General features: G+C 36.9%; 1 protein-coding gene across 1 annotated transcript in view; it reads right to left on the bottom strand.

Moving 5' to 3' along the window:
* The window catches only part of OTOG (otogelin), a 100,447-nt gene that overhangs the window by 2,034 nt on the left and 74,502 nt on the right, over positions 1-23,911 (bottom strand). The window contains exons 37-54 of the mRNA XM_032691064.1: positions 23,466-23,634; positions 22,373-22,509; positions 20,998-21,087; positions 20,452-20,635; positions 17,405-17,625; positions 16,371-16,509; positions 15,458-15,652; positions 14,438-14,650; positions 13,567-13,671; positions 13,091-13,201; positions 11,794-11,895; positions 11,242-11,340; positions 9,344-9,384; positions 8,141-8,216; positions 7,075-7,253; positions 6,169-6,273; positions 5,551-5,670; positions 4,190-4,235 (exon numbers count right to left, since the gene is read on the bottom strand). Of these exons, the coding sequence (XP_032546955.1) occupies positions 4,190-4,235; positions 5,551-5,670; positions 6,169-6,273; positions 7,075-7,253; positions 8,141-8,216; positions 9,344-9,384; positions 11,242-11,340; positions 11,794-11,895; positions 13,091-13,201; positions 13,567-13,671; positions 14,438-14,650; positions 15,458-15,652; positions 16,371-16,509; positions 17,405-17,625; positions 20,452-20,635; positions 20,998-21,087; positions 22,373-22,509; positions 23,466-23,634 (2,332 nt within the window). The remainder of the gene's footprint in view (positions 1-4,189; positions 4,236-5,550; positions 5,671-6,168; positions 6,274-7,074; positions 7,254-8,140; positions 8,217-9,343; positions 9,385-11,241; positions 11,341-11,793; positions 11,896-13,090; positions 13,202-13,566; positions 13,672-14,437; positions 14,651-15,457; positions 15,653-16,370; positions 16,510-17,404; positions 17,626-20,451; positions 20,636-20,997; positions 21,088-22,372; positions 22,510-23,465; positions 23,635-23,911) is intronic.

The following is a 23,911-nucleotide window of genomic DNA, read 5'->3' as shown; positions in this document are numbered from 1 at the left end:
TATGCAACAGCAGAATCTGATGAAGAACAGGGCTTCAGGGGGCTTTACATTTGGTTTTATTATGTTTTTATTAAATAAAAGAACACCAGTGAACAAATGAAAATTTTTATTTGCATTTCCATTAACATCATTTCCACAATTTTTCTCATAGAAGCATTTACAAAGTACATGAATAAAACAAAAAAGATAACAAGAAATCACAGAATTAAATACTGAGTTAAGCTTCATTAAAGAAGGGAATACTGAACATTTGAAGAAAAACAAAGATGTTCAGTATAAAGTTCAGTTGTAAGAGATCAGGAAGCACAGTGTCTTCTTAGGATGACCCTCTCTATGCTGGAGAAACCACATTATACTGCAGATCTGTAAGAGAAATGAACAGCTCATTTTAATATAACAGCTTCCACTGTTTCACACCAGATTTTATGCATCTTGATGCAGTCCCCCATGACTCCCCACTTACAGAGATGTGTTTTCTTTCAGTCAAGAAACCCAAGGATGTTGACAAAAGGTGAATACTGTTAGCTCCAGAAAAGCAAGGGCACTAAAGGATTCATCAGTTTGACCAATACCCAATACTGAACTGGGACACAGTTTTATCACATCTTTATGAGCAGTATCCAGTTCCCTGCTCTAATCACTGCCAAACCAGTAATACTGCTTCTCAAAGAGAAACAATTTTTTGTTCTTTTTTTTTTTTTTTTTGGTTGGTTGCTGGTTTTGTTGTCTTTTTTTTTTTTTCTTAAATTATCTAAGCCTCTTACTGTTTCTAGACACAACAGAGTTTTCTAGAACATGAAAGAAACTACATCAGTAAATCTTCTTGGAAACAAATAAAAATCTGCAAACATAAATGGTTGGCTACTGCTTGGCTGCTGTTGAATTATATTTGCTTAGTGAAAAAGTAAATTGAGAAACAAAGAAAAAAGAAATTGTTCTTGATAATAAACTCACCATTATTTCATGTTTTTCACAGTTCTTTTCACGGTTCTGTCTTCTTTTACATTATACATGGTGTTTAGGGTAGAGAATTCAGTGCAGCTGTGACTATGACTTCACCCAGGCTACAGTGAAAGTACATCATATCCCATAAAAAATAAATATACAATGTATTTCCATGCATGTACATTAATGTCCAGTGGCTGTTTATGAGCTTTACAACACAATATACTTTTCCATGAAGAAACTTACAAAACATGTGAGCGTTTTATACGTGTTGTATTATGGATTTTTTTTCACTGTCCATATGGTTGAAAATCCTTGCTTGGTTTTTGGGTTGACTCATAGCACTCTTGTCACTTAAAGTGACACCAGTACGAAAGAGAAATACAAATTTCAGTTTAGTAGTCCTAGAGTCAGAAGCATAATTTAATGTAGGATGTGTCACTCAGTAATGCACAGAATTAGAGTCAACATAATTTCTCTGAGAGAAATATAGAGTTGTTTTCACAAAATAAATGCCAAAACAAATGCATTCATAATACGTTACAATTCAAAGAATTAACATGCTCTATGAAAAAGAACAAAGATAATCTCCAATTTTCATGGAGTCAACACTGGATTGTTATTTTCAGTATGCTGTCCTAACTACAGATGGGAAAGAAATGATTTGCTTCTACTGTATATGGCACAAAGCAAACCTGTATGATACATCACCTGCAAAAATGCTGCTTACACAGTAAAGCTTTAACAAGCAAAGCCATTATTCTCTATGTTCTACAGCACTGTAAACATGACAGAATTAGTTTACTTTTTCAAACACAGCAATTTTACTCATGCAGCAAGCTAAAGACTATGCAAGTGCTTACTACCAACAGTACATTGTTGGCTAACAACAATGCACCGCCCACACAGTGCAAAATGAAAAAACAAATCAAAACAAAAATGTGAGCCACTCTGAACCATGAGCAGTTACACTACACTGCAGCTTTTGGCATTATTGGGTAATGTGAGGTCTGATGATCCTAGCAGGGAGTACATTGTTGGAAATCAACAATGATGCTGTTTGGGTTGGTCCTACCTATTTGAGGAAAATGTACCTGTGTGACAGCCAGCATAGGCTGTAGGAGTGACTGGGCTAACAGGGAATGGGAGGAACACTGACACAGAAGAACCTGGTAAGAATATTACACATTGAACAGAGCACATGTTACAGAGGATTCCCTATAGTATGAAAACATTTGGGAATTACAAGATTTTGGCATATTCGAAAACAGAATTCAACTTTAAAATGTTTGCATATTGCAGGATCACAGAACGGCTGAGGTAGGAGGGGACATCTGGTTCCTCCTTGCTTAAGCAGGGTTCATTGTGCCAGTGGCTCAGGACCATGTCCAAGCATTACTTGCATTGCTAAGCCTCATGTGAAAACCAGGAAGAATCTGATCTATATAACTTAACCAGTCTGCTATCCTGAATTTAATGTGCCCTTTGGGGCTACAACAAAGAAATAGTATAATTTCCTCTCAGGAGTATTTGTAATACCTCTCCAGGTTTTGATGGAACTCCTGGGTCTTAATTTTCAAATACCAATTAAAACTGAAAACAAAAATCACAATTGTTTCTAATGGTATAGTACTTCAGAAGAAAACAAAAACCCCAATAATCCTTCTCATAAAATGTCTCAGACAATTACAACTGACAGCTCTCATGACAGTAGATTTGTTTGGAGTCAGAATGAACTTACGTGATTCACAGAATTACTGTGTTGTCTACCAACAGGTGTGAAATCAAAACTCTAGGACTCTACTTGTAAATGCGTCTCAAAAGTCACTGGGTTTTTCAAGGGCTTAATTTTACTTTGTTATGCATGCCACAGATCAATAATTTAATAATTAAAGAGGTGATTATGATGTTTCTCTAAGCACACTAGCAAGATCTTCTGCTCTGCTGAAAAGTAGCTTACTGGATGTTTAACTGTCTTACTAAATCTTTCAGAAGTGGCTTATTTGCCTGCCAAGGCATTGAAGGGTAATGTCAGATAATCAAAAACTGATGTCAGAGAGCCTATGGAGAATCAGTCACGGAACTAGGAAAAGTGCTTGAAACACAGGTCCACCAGAGTGAAAAACCGTGAAGAGATATTACCATTCCCTTACAGTGGGAGCATAAAAAAACTCTCGAGATAAATCTCCCACAGTTTCAATCAAGTTTTTAGTACCAAATATAATACAGATGAATCACACCAAAAGGCACCTCCCTGTTGGCAACATATATCGAGATTTGGTAGTCGTGACTGTGCAAGTTCCATCCCACCCAGCAAGAAATACCTGCACTTTTCTCCATCTTTCTCCCACACTTTTAGGTCACTATTTTGGCCACTTAAGCAGATTGAGTCAGAATTTTGCATGGTTTTAAAGATAGCATGATACTGCCCAGTATAAAAATCTCCTTTTCAATTGCTTTTAACAGTGTCAACTTCAAGTATTTGAGTTTAAATTCATCTGGTTAGGTGTCTTCCTCAGGCTAAGTTCTTCTTAAAATCAACCAAAACGTTTCAGCTATGTACCACTGTGTTAAGAAAATAAAATGCACTTAACTCCTTATTTCTATTAAGAAATAGTATATTTGGAACCTATTCCTTAGAGGATTTTTATTCTGTTTGGGTTTTTTTTCCCCCCAGAGAATCTTTATTAGCTCTCACAGATGTCCAAACCATATATTGGTTATCAAAAGTAAGGAGGAATTTTTTTATTGTGAAATCTTTAAAAAGGTACTGCCTGAAGGTTTCTGAATTATGTCTACTAATTTCTATATTACAATCTGTTTATTATTTACAAAATTAATTTACAAACTACTTGAATCAATCTTCATTTTTACCAAATATGAAGATATTTATGTAGATGAAGCATGTTTTAAGTTGCCTTCTAAAACACAGTACCTTTTATTATACTAAATGCAGTAACTAATATTTTGAGGTGTTTTACATGAGAACTACAAAATAAAGGGTATGAATTTTAGTGATTTGACCAGCCAGAATCACTGTCAGTGGAGTAGTAGCATCAATGGTAAAGTATTTTCTTTTGATTTAACTCCACTAGTTTCAGTGTTATTCACTGAGTAAAACTGGGAAAAGCACAGCCTTTGAGATCAGTGAATCAAGCTTCTATACAGGAAAGAACCACCTTATTTCTAAAATAACAACAAATTAGACAGACTTGTGAGGCAGGCAGTATCATTAATTACTTACATGTTTTGCAGCATCCTTCTAAGAATGGTACAACGTAGCCTCCAACCTGACCAAGAGAGAAATAAAGGGGAAAAAACCCTTGATTTTCTCAAACATTCATTCCCATATATCTCCACTATTAGAAATATCTTCCAGACAGAGCTCTACATCATTATTCAGGCAAATGCAGCATTCTGGTGAATGGATGAAGGTATGGCTATAAATGATTTGACTTCACTGTTTTCGCACAGGTGGCTTTCACCAAATGCCACTATACATCACCAGCTATCCAAATAGCTCCCCCATTCGGAAAGGGAATGACTGTGTTAAGTCTGACTCTATCACCTGTTATTAGAGTAAAACCCTGACCTCTTGTAGAGGCTCTACTGACAATTACAAAAACCTGAATCTGACTTCAGAGAAGGAAGAAATCTCATCTGAATGGGAAGCCACTGACTCCCCGTAGTGGAGATTCATGTCTTAATGCTGAGCAATAAGCACTCCCCTGAATACTGTGGGAAGAATACCTACAGCTATATTAAAAGCTTTCTCAGGATTACATTGAAGGAGAGTTCAATTTTTGACATCCAACTCAGTATCTAAAGCCATGCTAATCTCTCTCTCCACCTTAACTTAGTTTGCCTAGAACAGCAAAAAGCCTTTCACCAGCTATGTAAGAGACTCTCTGCAGAACCAACCCATTGTAATCTGCAAGGAAGAACTACAGCCACCCTGTTCCTTCAGGACTCTTCCCCGCTTCTATGACATCATTCATCAAGGAAAGTCTTCCCATCCACATGTAAATGTGGAATTACAGAGAGCGAGATCACTCCCTGCCTACATTTCCTGGCACTTAACCTAATCTCATTTTGCAAATTCAAACAGAACTTTTCTTCTTGCTCCAAAACTAGTCCATAAAACTTTATGTGTCAGTACTTAAAAACTGTTCCTGATATTCAGACAATCTTTCCCTTTCTTCTATGTTTTTGACCATTGTGCTGAATAAAATCAGTTTGATACTGGATCAGTTTTCATACACAGAAAATCAGTCAGAAAGGACACGTCCACCTCAGAAAAGCATCCAAGTTCACACAGCTGTATGAAGACTAGTTTGATATTACAAGCCTCTATTAAAAAAATAAAAACAAATGAATTCTGAGAATAAGAAGATGTGACTCCAGCTGCATAACTGGGCAGACTGGTAGCACATTATATGTGTATGGTTATAATTTTTTACCTTTAAATGGCCAGGCAAAAATGTAGGCATTGCGAGAATATATAATTTCTCCCTTCTTGAGGTAAAAAACATTTATTGTCAGTGTTAATCTTTTCACACCAACATAAACCATAGCTGGAATGCAAACAATGTATTGTACACTGACCTTCACACATTCAGTTTCATTAAAGGGTGGGCAGCCAACTGCAGAGGAAACCAGAACTGGTCCTATTGCTGTGTTGGTGCATTCATATCTGATGCAGTTTGAAATCCAAACAGCACCAGGCTGTCAAAAATTGTAAAACAGAAATTTTACTGGGCAACTCAGCAAAAACAGTATTGCAAATATGCATATAACAGTTTCATTGAATGTGATCTTGCATGAATCAACAGTAATACTTACAACAAAATGCAATTCAGATGTATATTAAAGTTCTGTTTAAGCAACAGATTTGAAAGTCCACCAAATACATAATGTTAAGCAGGTTCTAAAATAGTTGAGTTCATGATAATTCTCTGAGATAGATATATCTATATATCTATATATCTATATATCTATATATCTATATATATAGATAGATATAAAAATCTCTGATACTTTTATTGACAGCTGTATGGTTGACTCTCCAAGAAATTAATGTTGTGTACATGCAAAACTACTCCAAGTATTTGGCCAAATAAAGCTCTTTTTTTCAAATTTTATATAGCAACGTGCATACAGTATTTCAGAATTTTTTTCTTTAATTCTAAATATTTTGAGGGAATAAAACATGTATAAACTCACCTTAAAATGGGAAACTGTGCCATTGCTGAAAGTGTGGAGACAAGACAAGTTCTTGCAGCTACCACAGCAAGTTGTTAAATCTTTTGGAGGCTGATAGACTTGGTTCTGCCAAAATCAAATACATTATTCCTTGTATGAGACTATTTTACAATTCAACATTTTATTATTGTAACAGGCAGATTTTTTTTTTTAGGTATCTGATTTTAGGGATATTTTTTAAATAACATTCAAAACTGGACAGCTTACATTCATACACACTGTACATTCATGAAGCTTTCATGAAATACCTTTGTTCTCAACTGAAGTAAATGGGGAGAAGTTCCAACTGAGAGAATGAACTGGTCTACCTATCATTTTTCAAATATAAGTGACAGCTTACTTCAAGAACCACTGAAATTTTGACTTTTTACACATCTATATAATATTCCTATGGTAATATATCATACTTTGTAAAAAGACAATGTAACATTTGCTTATTTTATAAAGCTGTTTTCACAACTTTTAGAATTTTTATTCTATTTATAATTACTCTCTTCTCTACTCCTATTGAGCTAATGTCTGCCAGGAATTTGTACCAGTATGCTCATAATGCAGCCGAAGTTCTGCAGGGTGCAAGGAGGCAGCATGCTATTAACCCAAGGAGGCAGTTTCTATATACATTAGTTTGTATAAGATGTACATAGGAGAGAAAACAGTGAAGGGAGTGAGACTTCTATAAACTTCTATTAGAAGTGTGGTAGCACATCATTAGAGGGAGATCTCCTGGTTACTCTTTCTAACTTGTTCCTGTGACTGTAATCTGCTCAACAAAACCCATCATAATGTAATTAAGACAGTTACAATATACACTCAGTTACAATATACACTCAGTTACAATATACATGTCTAAATTTCTGAATTTCTTACAGCTTTGCACTTGACAGCACAGTCTATCGAAGATGTGTTTATTTGGTAGTATTTAGTGGAGGGATCAATCACATTTGTACAATAAGAAATATGGCAAATGCCATCTGCACTGTGTTCCACGATTCTCTGTCCAGGAAGCAGCACACCTCTCTCATTACTCAGGCAAACTTTGTCTCTCACTACAGGAAAACACAAACAGCATGGTCAGGACAATCAGCTTGGTATGAAAACTCCATTAAAAATGTTTCCAACAGTAAAACTGGAATGGAAAAAGCTACTCCACCTCATTAAGAATTATGGATCACATTCTCAAACATGAATTGTTAATAGTCTAATGCTTCACTATAATCACCAAATTATTTCAAATATAACCATGCATGAAATCTAAATAAGCACATAATATTCTATTACCTGTACCACCCTAATGACAGTGCAGGCTTCTTCAACTGTTTTGTTTCTTAAGACTACTTCAGGATAATGTCTATTTCTCCCCACTGATTACTGAGGGCACAGAGGATAATCAGGTCAGAATATATATCTTTATTGTAGAAATCTAAGCAAGGACAATCCCAACTCTCTTGGCCAACTGGGTGCCCCACAGGAATTATTTTTTCTCCAAGTTTTCCCAGACACTATTTGCCACACTTTAAGATGAACTCACATGGTCCTGAATGCTATTCCTGACCTTGTAAAGGGTGTAAGCATGTCTACCAGCTCCTGAGTAGCCTCACAAGGGTTAGTGGGACTTTTCTATATGTGGACATTGTGTGTGTGTTCTAGTTTCTTGCTGGAGTCCTCGCTGCTTAGCCAACACCACTCAACCATCCTAAAACTGTCTGCTATTTCCCTGCACAAACTTCTCACTGCAGGAACTAACAGAATACAAGGACAGGCCACAATCAACCAAATATTTAGTGAGGGGTCCTATTTTCTTGCCTTTCCCTTCACTGTTTCTGAATTCTGTCAGTTAATTCTTTTCTCCTTGGTGCCATGTTCAAAGTGAACACCTGATTCTTAATTTACCTTACTTGAAAGGGTATTTGAATTAAATTATTTTCTGACTTACCACATTTGTACTTCACACAGTTACAGATATTTTCTGTACTGTTCTGAAACTGTTCATCTATCTGAAGTTTTTGCCCCTAAGAGTACAAAAGCAGAAAAAAAATGAAACGACAGTGTTTTCTTAGCTGTTTGATCTTTTTCTTTTAAACAACTTTTCTTCAGAACTTGGGTAGCAGTATCTCTTGCTCCTAGAAACCTATTTTGAATCCACTTTCATCACCCTCAGAGACATTTAACTTATTAATAATAACCAAATGGGAATTTTTTTACACTCAGTACAGCAGACATTTAGGACAGAAAAAAACTAAGACTGGTCAACAATGAAATGCAATGGCCTGCCTTTGTACAAAAGTCTCCACACAGTGTAGAATGTATTCTTTCAGAGCATAACTTAATGGATGCAAACAGTATCACAATAGCACAGATGCACTTTTTAATTTTGCCTTTTATTGTTTCTATGTGGGCACAGTAAGATTTTTCTCCTATGTTTATGCAAGTGCAAGTTCTGATTCCTCATGCCCAAGTTTCTTCATCTAAGAAATGAAAGTACTAACAACAATCTCACCTTACAAGACATACTGAATTTTCTCTATAAAAAAAGAGTACTCTTTCCAATTTCTTCCTAGGACTCAAAATTATAATTTTTATAAATTATTCCCACAGTAATATTATTTTCTGGATAAAACAGTGACAAGCAAAATCCAAGTACACCCAGTACGAACTGGGAATCTAGCCCAGGAATGCTAATAAGCACTTTTGCAATGCAGAACAAGTCACAATGAAATACAGTTTAAAGGTTCTGCTTAGTCAGCAGTCCAAGTTCATGATAAATGTTAACATATTCACCACAACAAATGATATTAAAAAAACACTGATATACTAATGCATTTAGTTCTAACACTTTAAAATAAAAATTTTATCCTTGGGTGCACAAAGGCAGTTCCACTCTACTAATACTCTGGGGGAGGATATGGTAATAAACTCCAGAAATACCAATGCTATACAATCATGTTATTCTACAAGGCATTCAAACTAAACTGGTTTCTTAAAAATGTATCTATCTTATTATAGAGCAATTAAAAAAGAAAACAAAGAATGATGTGGCATTTCACATTTCACTGATAAAACTATTAGTAAGATGCTGATAAGCAGATTTATTAAGAAATTAATAAAAGAATACTGACAAAGAAGACAAATTTCATACCAGTTTGCACTGAGGTTTGGGGATTGTTTCACATGCACATTCTGAAACAAAATACAATAATAGAAACAGTAGTTTAGCAAGTTATATGCCCTTTGTGTAAAACAGACCATCAGAGAGAACAGAAATTCCAGATTTAAAAGTCATCACTGAAGAAGTTCTTGAAATATACCCACCTAGGGAGTTCAGAATCATGTTTGATGTCTATGTCATTCTGAAAACTAATAGCAGCTTCTCTGACCCCCTTTACTCATTACAACAGTTGACAGCAGAGTATCAACTGCAGTTCACCTGAACACATTAAAAAAATTATGGTCATTCTAGCTGCTGGTCTCCTTGCAGTGCTGACAATCATTACAATCAATATAAAGCAACTCAGAATTGTGTTTAAGGCATCATAAAGATGTATGATATATATGCCGCAGTCATTGTAAACTGGCAAATTCCTGACCTGTGAACCTAACTTCATTTTTGATAGACGAAAACAATTGACTAACTGTGGTGGGTTGACCCTGGCTAGATGCCAGGTGCCCACCAAAGCTGCCCTTCTCAAACAGACAGGGGAGAGAAAATATATCAAAAGGCTCGTGAGTCAAGATAACGGCAGGGAGAGACCACTCACCAAATACCATCATGGGGAAATGAGACTCACCTTGGGGAAATGAACTAAATTTATTACCAACTAAATCAGGATAGGATAACGATAAATAAACCCAGATTTTTAAAACACCTTCCCATCATCCCTCCCTTCTTCCTGTGTTTAACTTCTGATTTTTTTCTACCTCCTTCCTACCTGCTGTGCAGGGAGATGAGGAATGGGGTTTGCAGTGATTTCATTACATATTGTCTCTGCCATTACTTCCTCTTTAGAGGAAGGACTCCTCACTTTCTTCCCCTGCTCCAGCATGGGGCCCCTCCCATGGGAGACAGTTCTCCATGAACTTCTCCAGTGCAAGTCCTTCCCATGGGCTGCAGTTCTTCACAAACTGCTCCAGCACGGATCCCTTCCATGGGGTGCAGTCCTTCAGGAACAGGCTGCTCCAGTGTGGATCCCTGAAGGGGTCCACAAGTCCTACCAGCAAACCTGCTCCAGCATGAGCTCCTCCTTCCATGGGTCCACAGGTCCTGCCAGGAGCCTGCTCCAGCATCGGCTTCCCATGGGGTCACAACGTCCTCAGGGATCCACCAGCTCCAGCATGGGGTCCTCCACAGGCTGCAGGTGGATCTCTGCATCCCCACAGACCTCCATGGGCTGCAGGGGCACAGCTGCCTCACCACCATGGTCTATACCACAGGCTGCAGGGGAATCTCTGCTCCAGCACCTGGAGCACCTCCTGCCCCTCCTTCTGCACTGACCTTGGTGCCTGCAGGACTATTTCTCTCACATATCTCTTTCTCTCACTCTTCTCTTTGGCTGCAGTTGCTGTCATGTAGCAACTTTTCCCCTTTCTTAAATACACTATGCCAGAGGTGCTACCACCATCACTGGTGGGCTCAGCCTTGGCCAGCAGTGGGTCCAGTTTGGAGCCAGCTGGCATTGGCTGTATTGGACATGGGGGAAGCTTTTGGCAGGTCCTCACAGAACCCGCCTTTGAAGCCCTCACCCCCACCAAAACCTTGCCATGCAAACCCAATACAAACTCCTACAACATTTTCAAGATGATAAATCACCCAGTTTGGACAGCAAATTCTACAGGATGCTATTCAACGTTTTGAAGCAAGAAAAATCAAAACAGGCAGATTAGGAAGTTCTGTACTGTGAAATGACTTTGCTACATCATTTGTTTATGAGCAGATCACAACGGTACAGCTGGCTGAAACCAGACTCAAAACCAAGAGGCCAAAGCTGTTTTCAATATCTTCTTGTCTAAGGCAACAATAATGAAAATCAGTGACTTTACCGCATGTCCGAAAGGGGCAGCACTTCTCTGGGCTCCACACCTCCACCAAAGACATGCCCAGCATACATCTGAATTCAGGACAACGATGTATTTCACAAACTAAAAATAAAGAACAGAAGGTTCAATAAATGCAAGGTTGTCATGTTTTGATGAACAGAAATATGAATCAAGATATAATAAATTACTTATAATAAATACCTTTAGAAAACATCTTATTCAAAAAGACTTACAATAGAAATTTAATTGTCAGATATCAGGTGATGGTAGCATGGAGTACAAACACTCTAAGCAAATATTTAAATAGTTTTTAAATATCCTGAATTTGGGGCCTGAATTTATTCATTTTTCTCCATAATACAGATATTCGGATGATGCTTTACATACAAAGGTTTAAAAGTAAAGATTATTTGTTCAGGACTACAGATGACAGCATGCTTAAATGCACAAGGGGAGCAGTATTTCTAATTCACAACTTTTGGCACTCAACCTCCACACTACAAAATTTGACATGCTCTCTATTATTTAGAATATCAAAATCAAGTCAAAACTTACTACATTGGTACATAGGGCAACACCTGTCAGTAGTGTTGCCATCCACGATAAGAACTTCTCCTTCTTGACATTTGGGTATTTGATCGGAGCAAGCCGGGCATGCTGAAGAAAACAATTATTTAAATCTAAAACATAGGAAGAAATTTTACTACTGCCTACAACACATTCCCATAAGTTTATCACAGACCCATATGAAAGAGAACAGAGGTGCTCTGCATTCATTCTTTATAGTCCCTATACAAGAGGTTAATTCACAGTGCAGCTTGCCTTTTCCTTTGTCCCCTGCTATAAAGAATGAATACATTGTGACCAAACATGATATTCCCTCCCTTTTTTGCTATGAAAAATTTTGCTAGGTTTTCTCTCCTACTAGCTCACACTGTTGTTTTCTGGAATCTTTGATCCCAAATAAAGGGCATCTCCTGTGATCCCAGTGTTATCTTCCCACTTGAACACATATGAAAACTACAACATGTACTTTTCAACATGTACAGTATAAAGACTCATTATATCAAAAAAGAGTCAGAAGGATGCTCTGCAGACAGTGAGAAGAGCCAAACACTGCACATTGTTATCACATGATCAAAGTAGTCTCCTGATTACTGTAAATAAAAGAAGTATAATTCACGGGTTTTATTAATGCCCAAATTTTTGCACATGGAAGTGCTAATCAAGGCAACTGGGCCTTTGAATCACAGATATCTGTGCAAAGATAAACTCAATAGAACCTGATTATCACATTATTATGCAGAAGACAACTGTATAGTAGTATTGGGGCTCTTACACTAATGCCAAAAGTGCAATTTTTTTATCGAATTAAGTCATTAAAGGCCAAATCCCAAAAGACTTGAATAAATTTGCATATTACTATCATATGGCATATTTGTCATTGATTAAGATGGACCATGGCTCATATAGCAGAACATAGGGAGTAAAAGCATATATAACTTTAGTCTTCTTTCAGACAAAATATTTATGCAGCTAATTCACACCCTGTACATGGACAGTTTCTCAAAAGCCCTGAATTCCTTCATTCCTCACCCATGGACTCCATTACCAGTCCTCTGCATAACCCATGAATACTATTCAGTTGCACAAAGGCGTTCTGTGACTTTTCATGGTTGTTGCCATTTCTTATGTTTTGTAAACTTAATGCCCATTGTTTTAACCACTTTCAAGCCTTACTAGGACAGGAGAGCTAAAGGAGGTACAAGGAGCCCTAATTTGCAAGATAATAATAAATAACATTGCATATGCAAAAACACACTTATAATGTCAACCAGTCAGGCTACTGTACCACATATATAGGAAATGCAGCAGGTATTCTCCACCCGAGCAGCAATTAGTGTCTGATCGTCCTGGCAGCTTGGTATCTCCTCCATTGGTTCACATTTTTCTGAATCACATTCTGAAAAAAGTACAACAGATGTATTTCTTTATACGAAGCTCAGAATTCCTCCTTTGTTATGCTATATTCCTAAGAAAGGCAGTGCAGAGTAAAGAGATACTACAAGCTGCTTTAGAAAAAACTTCTACCTTGTATCACAAGAGAGCAAAGACATTCTTGCCTTATCAGTAAACCGAGACTACATCATATCTGCTCAAATTGAGGCACAGACCAACCCCAATCTTTTAGACTAAAACAAATTTTGTAAGTGACCATACTAGCAATGGTATCTACACTAACTACCGTTGTGCATCCAAGTTGATCTATTTAGTTTACTAAATGTCTTTTACAGGGTGAACTTTTTTACCTTTTGAAAAGAAACCTACCACAAACGTAGCTGGGACAACAGGATTCTTCACTGTAGTAAGTGACCAATTTTTCCAAAGCATTACACTCAGGGATCAAGTGTTCACAGAGACTCTGATTACAAACTGTTACATACAGGGAAAGAAAAAAAAATAACAACTACTTTCTAAACTATGCATTTTTAAGTCAAGTAGATCAGTGACAAGCAGTATTTGCAGTTAGATACCCTAAATCTCCAAATAACAACATGCATATGAAACCACAATGAACTAGCAAAAAATCCCAAGGCAATATTAAGAAGTGTCCATCATTTGCAGCACTCTCCATGGAGGCAACACTAAACTATAGTTTAGTGAGAACTGAAAAAATAAAATTCTGTGACAAACTCACTGCATCATATCAGGTGATCAAAACATGGGAACTGAAATTTCTTTTTGAAGATGGGCTTTCTAAACTGAGTAAGGATTAAAAAAAACAAAACAAAACACTTTTCTATCATTTTTTACTGCTCACTTTGTAAATTTGATAAACAATCACCAGAACACTTTTTCTCAGAATTACTTATATCTTTTGCTTGTATTCAGATGTTAAAAATAAAACAGTAACCTTTACGGCTGAGAGAAACACAATTCATATCCAAATAAACATAGTGCTCTTTTAGTCCTCTTAACCCTCATCTGTACCTCTACCTCTACCCCAAAACCTACTGGATATTGAGCCAAACAGTAAAAAGTTTCTACAATTTTCTATGTAATCTGTTAATTCAAACCAAAGTCGTTTCCATTTGCTTCAAAAGTAAGATATGTAATGGGGAAAAAAAAACCCCAACCACAGAGTAAAGATATCTGCATATTTCAGTGGCAGTATTCATAATCATTAAGGAATACTTACTACAGATCTTCTGAGGACAACATGTCTGATCACCAGGAACATGCAAGGTCACTTCTGCAAATCGCTGACAGTCTAAATCGTGGGTATCTGAACAGTTGTACTCCACTGGAATAATAGTCTCACTGTCAACACATTTTTGCATACAGCATCCACTCAAAGAAGTGTTCCAAATCTCACCCACTGCATGAGGTGTTCCTGAGCTGTCTGTACAAGCTAGATCAGGACAACAGAAAACAGAAGTAATCCTTTTTTACTTCAAATTTTGACCACCATTTTCTATGAAGTCTAAAAATCGCAGAATTTTAAAGGCTTCACCCATTTCCATCACCCCACAAGAAAGTGAAAGAGAAGACAGTCTGAGATTGAGTTCCTACGGGAAAACAAGACACTCAGTATCCTCCAGAAGATCTGAGCCTCCACTTTGTTTTGTGTCTCCACACAAAATACTTTTGTATTTCACACGTATCAAAACTATTACTAATTTACAGTGCTTTATGTTGTCTGCTTTATCATAATAAATCTTAATAAATCTACATCTTTAAGGTTTGTGTTGTTAGGCACTGGTTTCCTATTTGGTGTGCTGAGGCAGAATTATAATAAAAATAAACGTGAATGCTGGCAGAAAGAATATAGGACATGTACATGTATTATTCAAAATGTGTAATTAACTGTTGCTGCATATTTTTTGAATGCCATTTAGTATTGAAAGGCTGGACCCTTGGCAAAGGGCTTAGGTGAAAAGGAGGTCAAAACTAACACGCTTAGAATACTAGAATGTATAAACAAAGACTTCCATTTTGAAGAGCACTCTTCAGCTAAGAGGTGAGCAAAATTGTATGTCACAAGGACATTCCCTGCTCGCTCACCTGCACAGCTAATGTTTGCTGAATATCTAGAATCCTCAACTGAATGACATATGCAAAACCCACACAACACCAAACCAGAACTCAACTTATTAATAATGAAGTATCTGACCACCAACTTGCAGATAATAAAGAAGAAAATCACATCCAAATATACCACATTTTTCTTCAGGAATACAGACAGCAGTATGAGTTCGGTGAAGGATGGTCCCTCCAGCACAGACACAGCCTTCTGTCAACACTGAGCAGGAGTCTGAATCCAGAGAAGCAACCTCATTATTCTGACAACTATCTGGAACCTCACAGGCAGCTATACAAGGCTGATAGGAGAAGTTCTCAGAGCAGGGGAAGGCTAGAAATAAAATAAACAGATCACACATTCTGAAGTTGTAATCACATGAGGCAATACCTAAGAGAAGAAATTATTGTCTTGTCAACTTCCTGTGCTTGCCAATTCAGAAATCTACCAGCCTGACACAGCAATACAAACCAGTTACCTTCTACATGACAAATTCAATCAAAAGGTATTTTCAAGTACTTTTACATCTCTTTTTGTAGTAACATTTTCATCAGGCTTCGGTTTGCTTTTTGGCAGTAGAGATATCAAACTATGTCAACAGTGTTGACACAAAATAATTCAAACTTCAAAAACCTTTGCAAATACTACACAGATCAGTAATACTGTTCAGAACTTATTTTTTTGTGGCTTCCTCCTTTCCGCACCAATTCTGTTGTGTTCTGTTTTTATCACTGGGAAGTGGTTGAGAAACAAACACTACATTGCAAGAGAGAAGATTTAACTTCTGCATAAATGTACATAATAAACCAGAGGTAGGCGTGTGACCAAGGTTCTTCAGTTTACCTTTTCCATCTTTGAAATGGCTATAATGATCCTGATTCCTCTGAACACTGCTTGGAGTGTATAATAAAAAATGCTAAATTTATTATCTCAATAATAATTCCAAAGTACACAAAGACTCAGTTGGCATTTTCAACTTACAGTAACTCTTGTACTAGGCAAGTTTTGCCTCTGTGAGCACTAGAGGTGCACATACGTGCAGAATACTTACGGCAGTAATCAGAGCTCCTCCATTCTATACAAATATTAAATTTGTTGCACATTGCCACATAGGCAGCTAAGGAAATGCATGGATTTCGGATGTACTCAGTGTCTTGAACCCATATATCACAGAACAGCTCAGGTGGAACCTAACAAAATAATAAAAAAAAGAGATATGGTGCCTTCATAGAGACTATGCTAGGTGTGAAAAATCCTGACCTTTAAAGCTGACACTTTTAAAGTGTCAGCTACAAACAGTGAAGCCAAAAGTTCTTGGTTTACAGTAAGCCTTCATTGGTGTACAGAGGTAATCTACTAGTATTTAAGAGTAAGACTTTCTGAATGTTGCCATGCTTATATTCCTCGGTTTCATCTCTTATAAGTGACAAAGTAAGAGGTAATACAGTTTTTCCAATAGAGGGCATAATTACTTGTTCTTTGTTCTTCCTTACCTCTATATTTTTACCTGGTTTTGGCTTCCTCTTCATCAAACTCAACAATATACAAAAGGTCAAATGGTAATGCACCCATATGATCACAAATAATTTATTTGCACACTGTGAGTTTGTTATTTGCCTTAGGCTTGCTTTATAGGATCTGTTCTACCCTTTCACATCTCTGAGCTGGAACTGTGTCTCTAGAGCCTTTCAGAATGCAGGTTCTCAGATTACCTATTGCAATTTGGGACTTGTTAAATTGCTGAAGACTTAAGGGTTAATTAGATTCTAAAACTATTTTCTTTTACTTTTCTCTACATCTTATTGATACAGTTGAATTAGCTGAGACTGGTTTATGAATTAGGTGTTATTTCAAACCTAACAGAGATGAAGTTCTGAAAGTGTTATTGCTAACTGCAACTCTCCTATCAAACTGCCATACTCTTCAATTAGTTTTACCTTGCAACTGTAGATACAAGATAAAGTACACATCTCATTCAATAAATGTGTTTACATGCAGTCTCACAGAAATGAAATTATCAAGTATGCAAGATTATATCTGAACTGCAGCTCTCTCAAAATGTAAGCTTCAAAATAGTTAACATACATAAGGATGACAGCTGCTGAAGGTCTGGTTCAACACCATTCTTAAGCACTCTGAGCAGTCTGTGAGTGAGCAATTAGTTTCCTGATGCCTGTCTTCTCCAGCATACTTTAATGTGTCTGGCACTTGCCAGCTGTCTATAAAAGTCGATGGTGAACTGCTTTTGCTTAAAACTGTCCTGTTGGGTAGCATCAAGTCATTTTCCAAGGTTCTATCACAAAACCCTGTGAATCACCAGAAGGAAAAGAAAGGTTAACACCATGTGGTTCATTCTGAAGAATGTTTGAAGTGGCACATTCAAACAAGTAAATAGCTTTATAAAATCTTACACAATATAACAGTATAACAACCTACAACAGATGTAGAAAGCCTTTGGTAGGATCAAAACACACAAGTTTCAGAAAAATTAAGAAAAAAGAAAGTAAAGATGCATCTATGAGTGGAAATCTATTGCATATCAAAGAGCTATTCAGAAAGTCCAGCTATGGCACAAAACTTCACCCCTCAGTTGCACAGGTACTAAACAAAAATCTATTTTAAAAAAAGGTTACAAAGCACCTCTGTGTATAGCAACAAATTAAAACTGTAAATGTTGTAAGAAAAGGGAACTCCCATAAAATGCAAAGATGCTTATCTGATACTGTATTTCAGACTGTATCATACAGTATTTCATACTGTATCATTCTACTTATGCTTCTGAGTAACCTTAAGCATCTGTTGGCTGAAGAGCTACCATAGAAGTGCAGCTTTTGGCACTTCCAGGTATATCTATATTATCACTCAGCGGGAGAAAAAAAAAATCCAACTTTTCTATATTTGCTTCTCAGAAGGCAGCATCACCATTTTTCCCCCTTGTTTTAGCTAAGATAGCCGGCAGTTTTGAAACACTTTGGAGCAAAAGAAGCAATGTAACGTGGAGGGTGAGTCTGGTCAACACAGAACATCCAAGTATTACAGTAGCCTCCTCAGAAGGTCCTTTAAAAGATAGCAGGTAGAAAAAAAGCAGAATGATGGATGAGTCCCCAGTTCTTTCTTCCTAATCAGTTTCTGAGACTTTTGTATCAGACTTCTAGAATCTTTTTTTCTGAAGTCTCCACAAACACAATCCTAAATCTTTATCTGTTCAAAAACTATTTGTGGATTTCACCCTTTTCTAAAGAACTGGTCTGTTTTACCATTTTTCACAATCCCTTATGACAAGAGGAAGTCACTGACAATCAGTGATACAGCAACAGGCATTCAAAGAGTAAAACAGCTTTTCAAACTGTAACCTTTATTTGATAAAAAATGTTTCTGGTTGAACTTTTTGAGGTTGTGAGTATATGCAACACAGATAGGAAGTACTTGATGGTCCTGAAAGACTTCAAAGGATTGCTGTCATGTCAGGGATATCTTTTTTCACTTCTCTTATACATTGACAAGGAGATTTAATACAGCAAAACTAAGGCTTCACATTTGTCTTGGCAGGATCTGGTTACAGCTAAAACTGACATTCTTGTACTCTCTTTCACCAGTTTTGCTGTAGAGATGTCAATGTTCCCTTCCCAAACCCCTCCTCTCCCCCACCAGCTCTTCACCAGCTGCCACATTTGGCCAATCCTTGTACTGTAAAACACACTGTTGTCTCTGACACAAATCCTTCCAAGGGAGGACTGTACTACAAAACTGCAATGGTGTCTTGAGTTTTAGCATTTCCATGAAGCTGAGAAATCAGGAACTACCAGTACTGCAGTTCAGCTAAAAGACATCTGAGAAAGGTCAAATACAAGCAGCAGAATTACACAGAAAGCACGGGAGATGAGGGTGAACTAATTTAGCCTGAAAAGATGCACCACAAGAAGCTCACTAAAAGCAGGCTCTGTAAGTTGCACCAGACAGCACAGTGCAGGCAGACCTATGCAGCAAATCCCAGTCAGAGAGGAATACCAGAAATACACAGCACATTCTCTGAAGAAGTTGTACTTGCAACATCATCCACAGAAGTGTGTTGTCATCTAGTCGAAATGCCTTGTAAACCAGGAATATAATGTTCTCAGTGCTCCCTATCACAGTAATCAAACACATAAAGGCAAAAGAGACTTTCCGGATAACTTGAATCGGGTTTACTAAAAAACCCCAGTCTTTACTTTCTTGTTTCTGTTTGATCTAATCACAATAACAACTAGACAAAGAGAGCAAGAATGGTTCTGAAAACAAAAGTTAGGGCAAATTACAGATAATAATCCAATTTCAAAATGGCATGAATTCAAACTTTGTGAGAAGCACATTACTGCCTTCAGGACTTGGAACTGGACTGAGCTATCACTGGTATTTGATACTGAGCTCAAGGCATTTGCCCTTTCTGAAACTGGAAAGATATCCACTGCAATTATATGATCTCTTTAATCCCGTTTTCCAGCTCCAATTTACAGGAGATAAATTTACAGATTCAGCTAACACGGTAGGGATTTACATCAACAAATACATGCTTGCAAAGGTTATAACACCCACAGCTTTTTCAAGGCTATGCTTTTTAGAAAGAAAGAAAGTAGGTAAAACTATTGAACTGATCTAACAGAGGGCAACATGATGTTTATTTAACCTGTTACTATTAAGAAATTCCCTCTGAACTATTTCCTCCAACAGACTAGTTCTCTCAAGTTAACATTTCCTGAGAAATCTGACCTTTAGAAACTGAAAATAGTACATATCACTTCCTATCAGATGGATATCAAACACTGTATCTGTAAAGGATCTATTTGATATTGTGGACTTATACCTGTCTTATTTATTTGGGTTTAGTTACAGCAATCATGCCTGTGATTCAAACAGGTTACAGACAGGAGCAACACTATGGGCAGAAAGTGATTACAGGGATAGATGTCAGACATCATTTCAACAACTAAAAAAATTAATAATAGACTAATTTTAATAGTATCTTAAACTTTGCAGTGATCTGCAACAACTCTTTTGGGACAGATCCTGCAATAAATAGTTTATATAATTAGGAAAATGTGTCTCCCTAGCAAAGCATCTGAATGCCTTTATTCCGTACACTCGTCTATACTTACCACACAGTCCCAAAGTGCTTGGTTCTCTGCTACTATTAAACTCAATAATCATCACACCTGTGTTGTGAAACCACTGAATTCTGATTTTTGATGGGGTCTCAACCACATACTTGAAGCCTGAATCTTCAACTTTGTATCCATATTTTCTAACAGTAGGCCAAGCAGATCTTGAATTTACTGTTATCTAAAAGACAGGCAGAAGAGAGGATAATTGTCAGGTAGAAGAACTAAGGCCAGATTCTCAGCAGTTTAGACATCTAAATCATAACCAAATTCAAAAGAAGTCAGGCTCCCCTCGACAAAGATAATATAGACACCAAAGGGACTAAGAGTTTATGTGCCTTACTCTGTGACTTACCTCAGTAACTGTCCCTGTATGACAGTTTGGCTCTTTGAATTTAGTAGGACTTTACTAAATTACGAAATCAACAATTTATATGACCTTTTTTGTTCTACATTAATCCCCAGCACCCATGTGAGAAGGTAGTTGATTACAGAAGTAAATATGCTATCTAAAAGGAAAAGAAAAAGCTTCATAATACTTACTTTTCTACTTAAACGATTGATAATAATTTGGTTTGACACATAGGTTAGATTCAATGTTGCCAGGCACAAAGAAGTTGAATTTGAATTACTCTGTGGAGAAAGCAAAAATACATTAACCATAGTCATGATGTGCAAAATCTTTCTATGTTAGCTGCTTACTCTTTTTAGGCACTGGGAAATTAAGGATTTTTGGGGGATATATTATTAAGAAAGGAAATCCATTGCTGATTACAGTTTCAAGTCAGGACTACAAAGTTTATCTGGATAGCATTCTTGTAAAATAAATAAGGAAAATACTGTGAACCTCTTGTTTACAGCAACTGTGCTGTATCATACAATCTTTTGATTGTATGATATAATACAATCATTTGATTGTATGATACAATCAATTTATACAATTGATACAATTATAACAGAAATACAGGTTTTCAGGGGAAAGAAAATCAGTGGACTAGCTGTTTGGACACCAAAAAATATGAACTACCTGCCTGAAGGTGAGCAAGAATGAGACTAGGAATGATGTATCTCTATGATATATGTACAGTAGAGAAGTAATGGATCAGAAATACATGCATAATTCCTGAGCTAGAAGGCACTGACCAAAACAGAAAGTACTGAATGCAACAGGAAAGCAAATCTGAAAGTCATAAACACATCTTTTTCAAATCAATCCTATTGAATTCCTGAAATTAACTTGCGTAAGGTACAACCTGGAACCAAACTTTGTAATCGACATTTATATGGATAACAAAATTACCTAGCTTTCATGGAAGAGACTGGAATTTAAAGAGTTTTGTAAAGGCTCATAAGAAATTAACTTTTCATGACAAAAGCCAATCCACACTACCCATTAGACAGTATGCCCACTAGGATTTCTCTCTTCCTCCCGTGTCAGAAACTCAGAATGCACAGCGTGATCCAATTCAGTCTGGCATTCCTACAGTCTTCTACGGCTCTGAAGATTGGTGTTTTCAGTGTGAATTTCTCCACATGAACACAGTTAGAAATCATGCATTGAAATACACTGGTGATAAATACCAGCTACAGTGGCATTTGTTAGGTGACAGCACTCACAGAAGTGACTGGTGCTGCGTATCCACTTAACCTCTCACCACCTTGTCTGTATTGTACATACTCTAAAATAACATGGATCTACTTCTCATCTTCCAGCTGTCTCAGAAGGAACTATGCATATGCAGTCAGGTGATAAAGTGTTATACAAACTGTGAGTGTTGTAAAATGCAAGTACAATTCATAGATATTGCACAGGAGTGAATAATAACCACAACTCTGTAGTATTACTATGCTCTTGCTTTTAAGATACATCTTACTAGTAGTACCAAACACCTTCTGTTAGCTGATAAATGTTAGTTACCATTCTACAGTCAAGGACATGGATGGTTATAGTTTCATCTTGAGTTTGACTAACAATGTAGGATGCTTCTTTGAATAAAGCCAAATGATTTCCATCATAGGTTACAATGCTCAGATCAGAGAAAATGGTGCAACGACCTGAGGGAAAAAAAACAGTAAATTTTTTTCTAACTTATTTTAGAATTTCAGTAAGTATTACAAAATATGAAAATAAACAAATAAATTTTAGAAGATTAGCTTACTAGAGTTTCATATATGCAACATATATTTTCAGCTATATTTGATACTGTTTCATGTCTGGAAATGGACAGCAGAGTCAAATCCTGCATATTTCAGGGGGACGACCTGCAGACCTCTGCAATTATCCTTACAGGTCTTAGCAGCAAGGGTTTGCAATTTTTAGAAACGCTAAACTAGGAAAAATCATGAATGACAGTAGCTCCCACCAGATCCTTAGTTCTCTTCTAGTCTTGTTCCTAAGGTGGAAAGTTTCTATTTCCCAGTCTCATTGCTAAAGCTTTTGTGTTTCAAAGGGCTTGAAGTTCTACTCCGAGTTCATTCAAACTTTAGAGCACAACCAGAAATTCCACTTGCTTATCTCTGCACACTTTCCTTGCTGTTATGTACTAAATCAAACTGTCTTCAAGGTTTGGATTCCTTCTACCCAATTCCAGGTAACTGATGGGAGTGACTACTGTACAGAATCCCCAAACTGCTAACAGAGATAGTTAACAGTCTGGGGAATCTTCTCATCCTCAAGTAGGCATAAAATGAACCAAAGAATCCACTGACTATATTGATTAAGTGTCCCCTGATTAGACCAATGACAAGATGGGTCTAAGTCAGACTTGGACATATTTACTGCAGATACCTAAAGTTGAGTAAGAGGAATATCCTAAATTAAAGGAGCATTTTGATTTAATTTCCCTGGAGGTACCACTAGAATTATAACTTCCATTAGACAATCAGTAACCCCCTACAGTGTGCATCTTCTATTTCTATGCTATGATATAGAAGTGTCAGTTCTTAGCCTTCTTACACATGCACTAAATTGTTAGCTAAATTCACTTCAAAGGTACATAATTGAAACTTACATGCACATTCCCACTTTGGGCAGCATTTGTCACCATTCATTTGAGTAGCAAATCCTAAAACTCCACAGCTGGGTTGAGTTGCATTGTATGGGCAGTTCTGGGACTTATTAACTTGGATCAGTTGTCCATCCAAGCAAATGTGTTTTATGCACTCATTCTCTGTGATTGGCTAAGGCACATTTAATAAAAGACACAGGTTACCATTCTTATCAATCTAGTATCAAAATATTGTAAAGTTTTTGTTTAAAAAAGGGGTTCACATTCTTCAGGTACAGAATACTTGTCGATCCCTACGACACTCATAGAAGCTACAAGTGAAGAGCATGTTGAAAACCTGACCATTCTGAGGACACCATTAACACTGCTGTCCTATTGTAAAGGTGAGAACAGCACTATTGAATTTTTAACTTTACTTTGAAAAAAGCTGAGAAGGAAAAATACGTAAG

The sequence above is a fragment of the Chiroxiphia lanceolata genome, chromosome 6, assembly GCF_009829145.1.
Source record: "Chiroxiphia lanceolata isolate bChiLan1 chromosome 6, bChiLan1.pri, whole genome shotgun sequence".
In the NCBI taxonomy this organism is placed as follows: domain Eukaryota; kingdom Metazoa; phylum Chordata; class Aves; order Passeriformes; family Pipridae; genus Chiroxiphia; species Chiroxiphia lanceolata.
The sequence above is the reverse complement of the archived record's forward strand: the minus strand, read 5'-3'. Positions and strand labels throughout refer to the sequence as shown.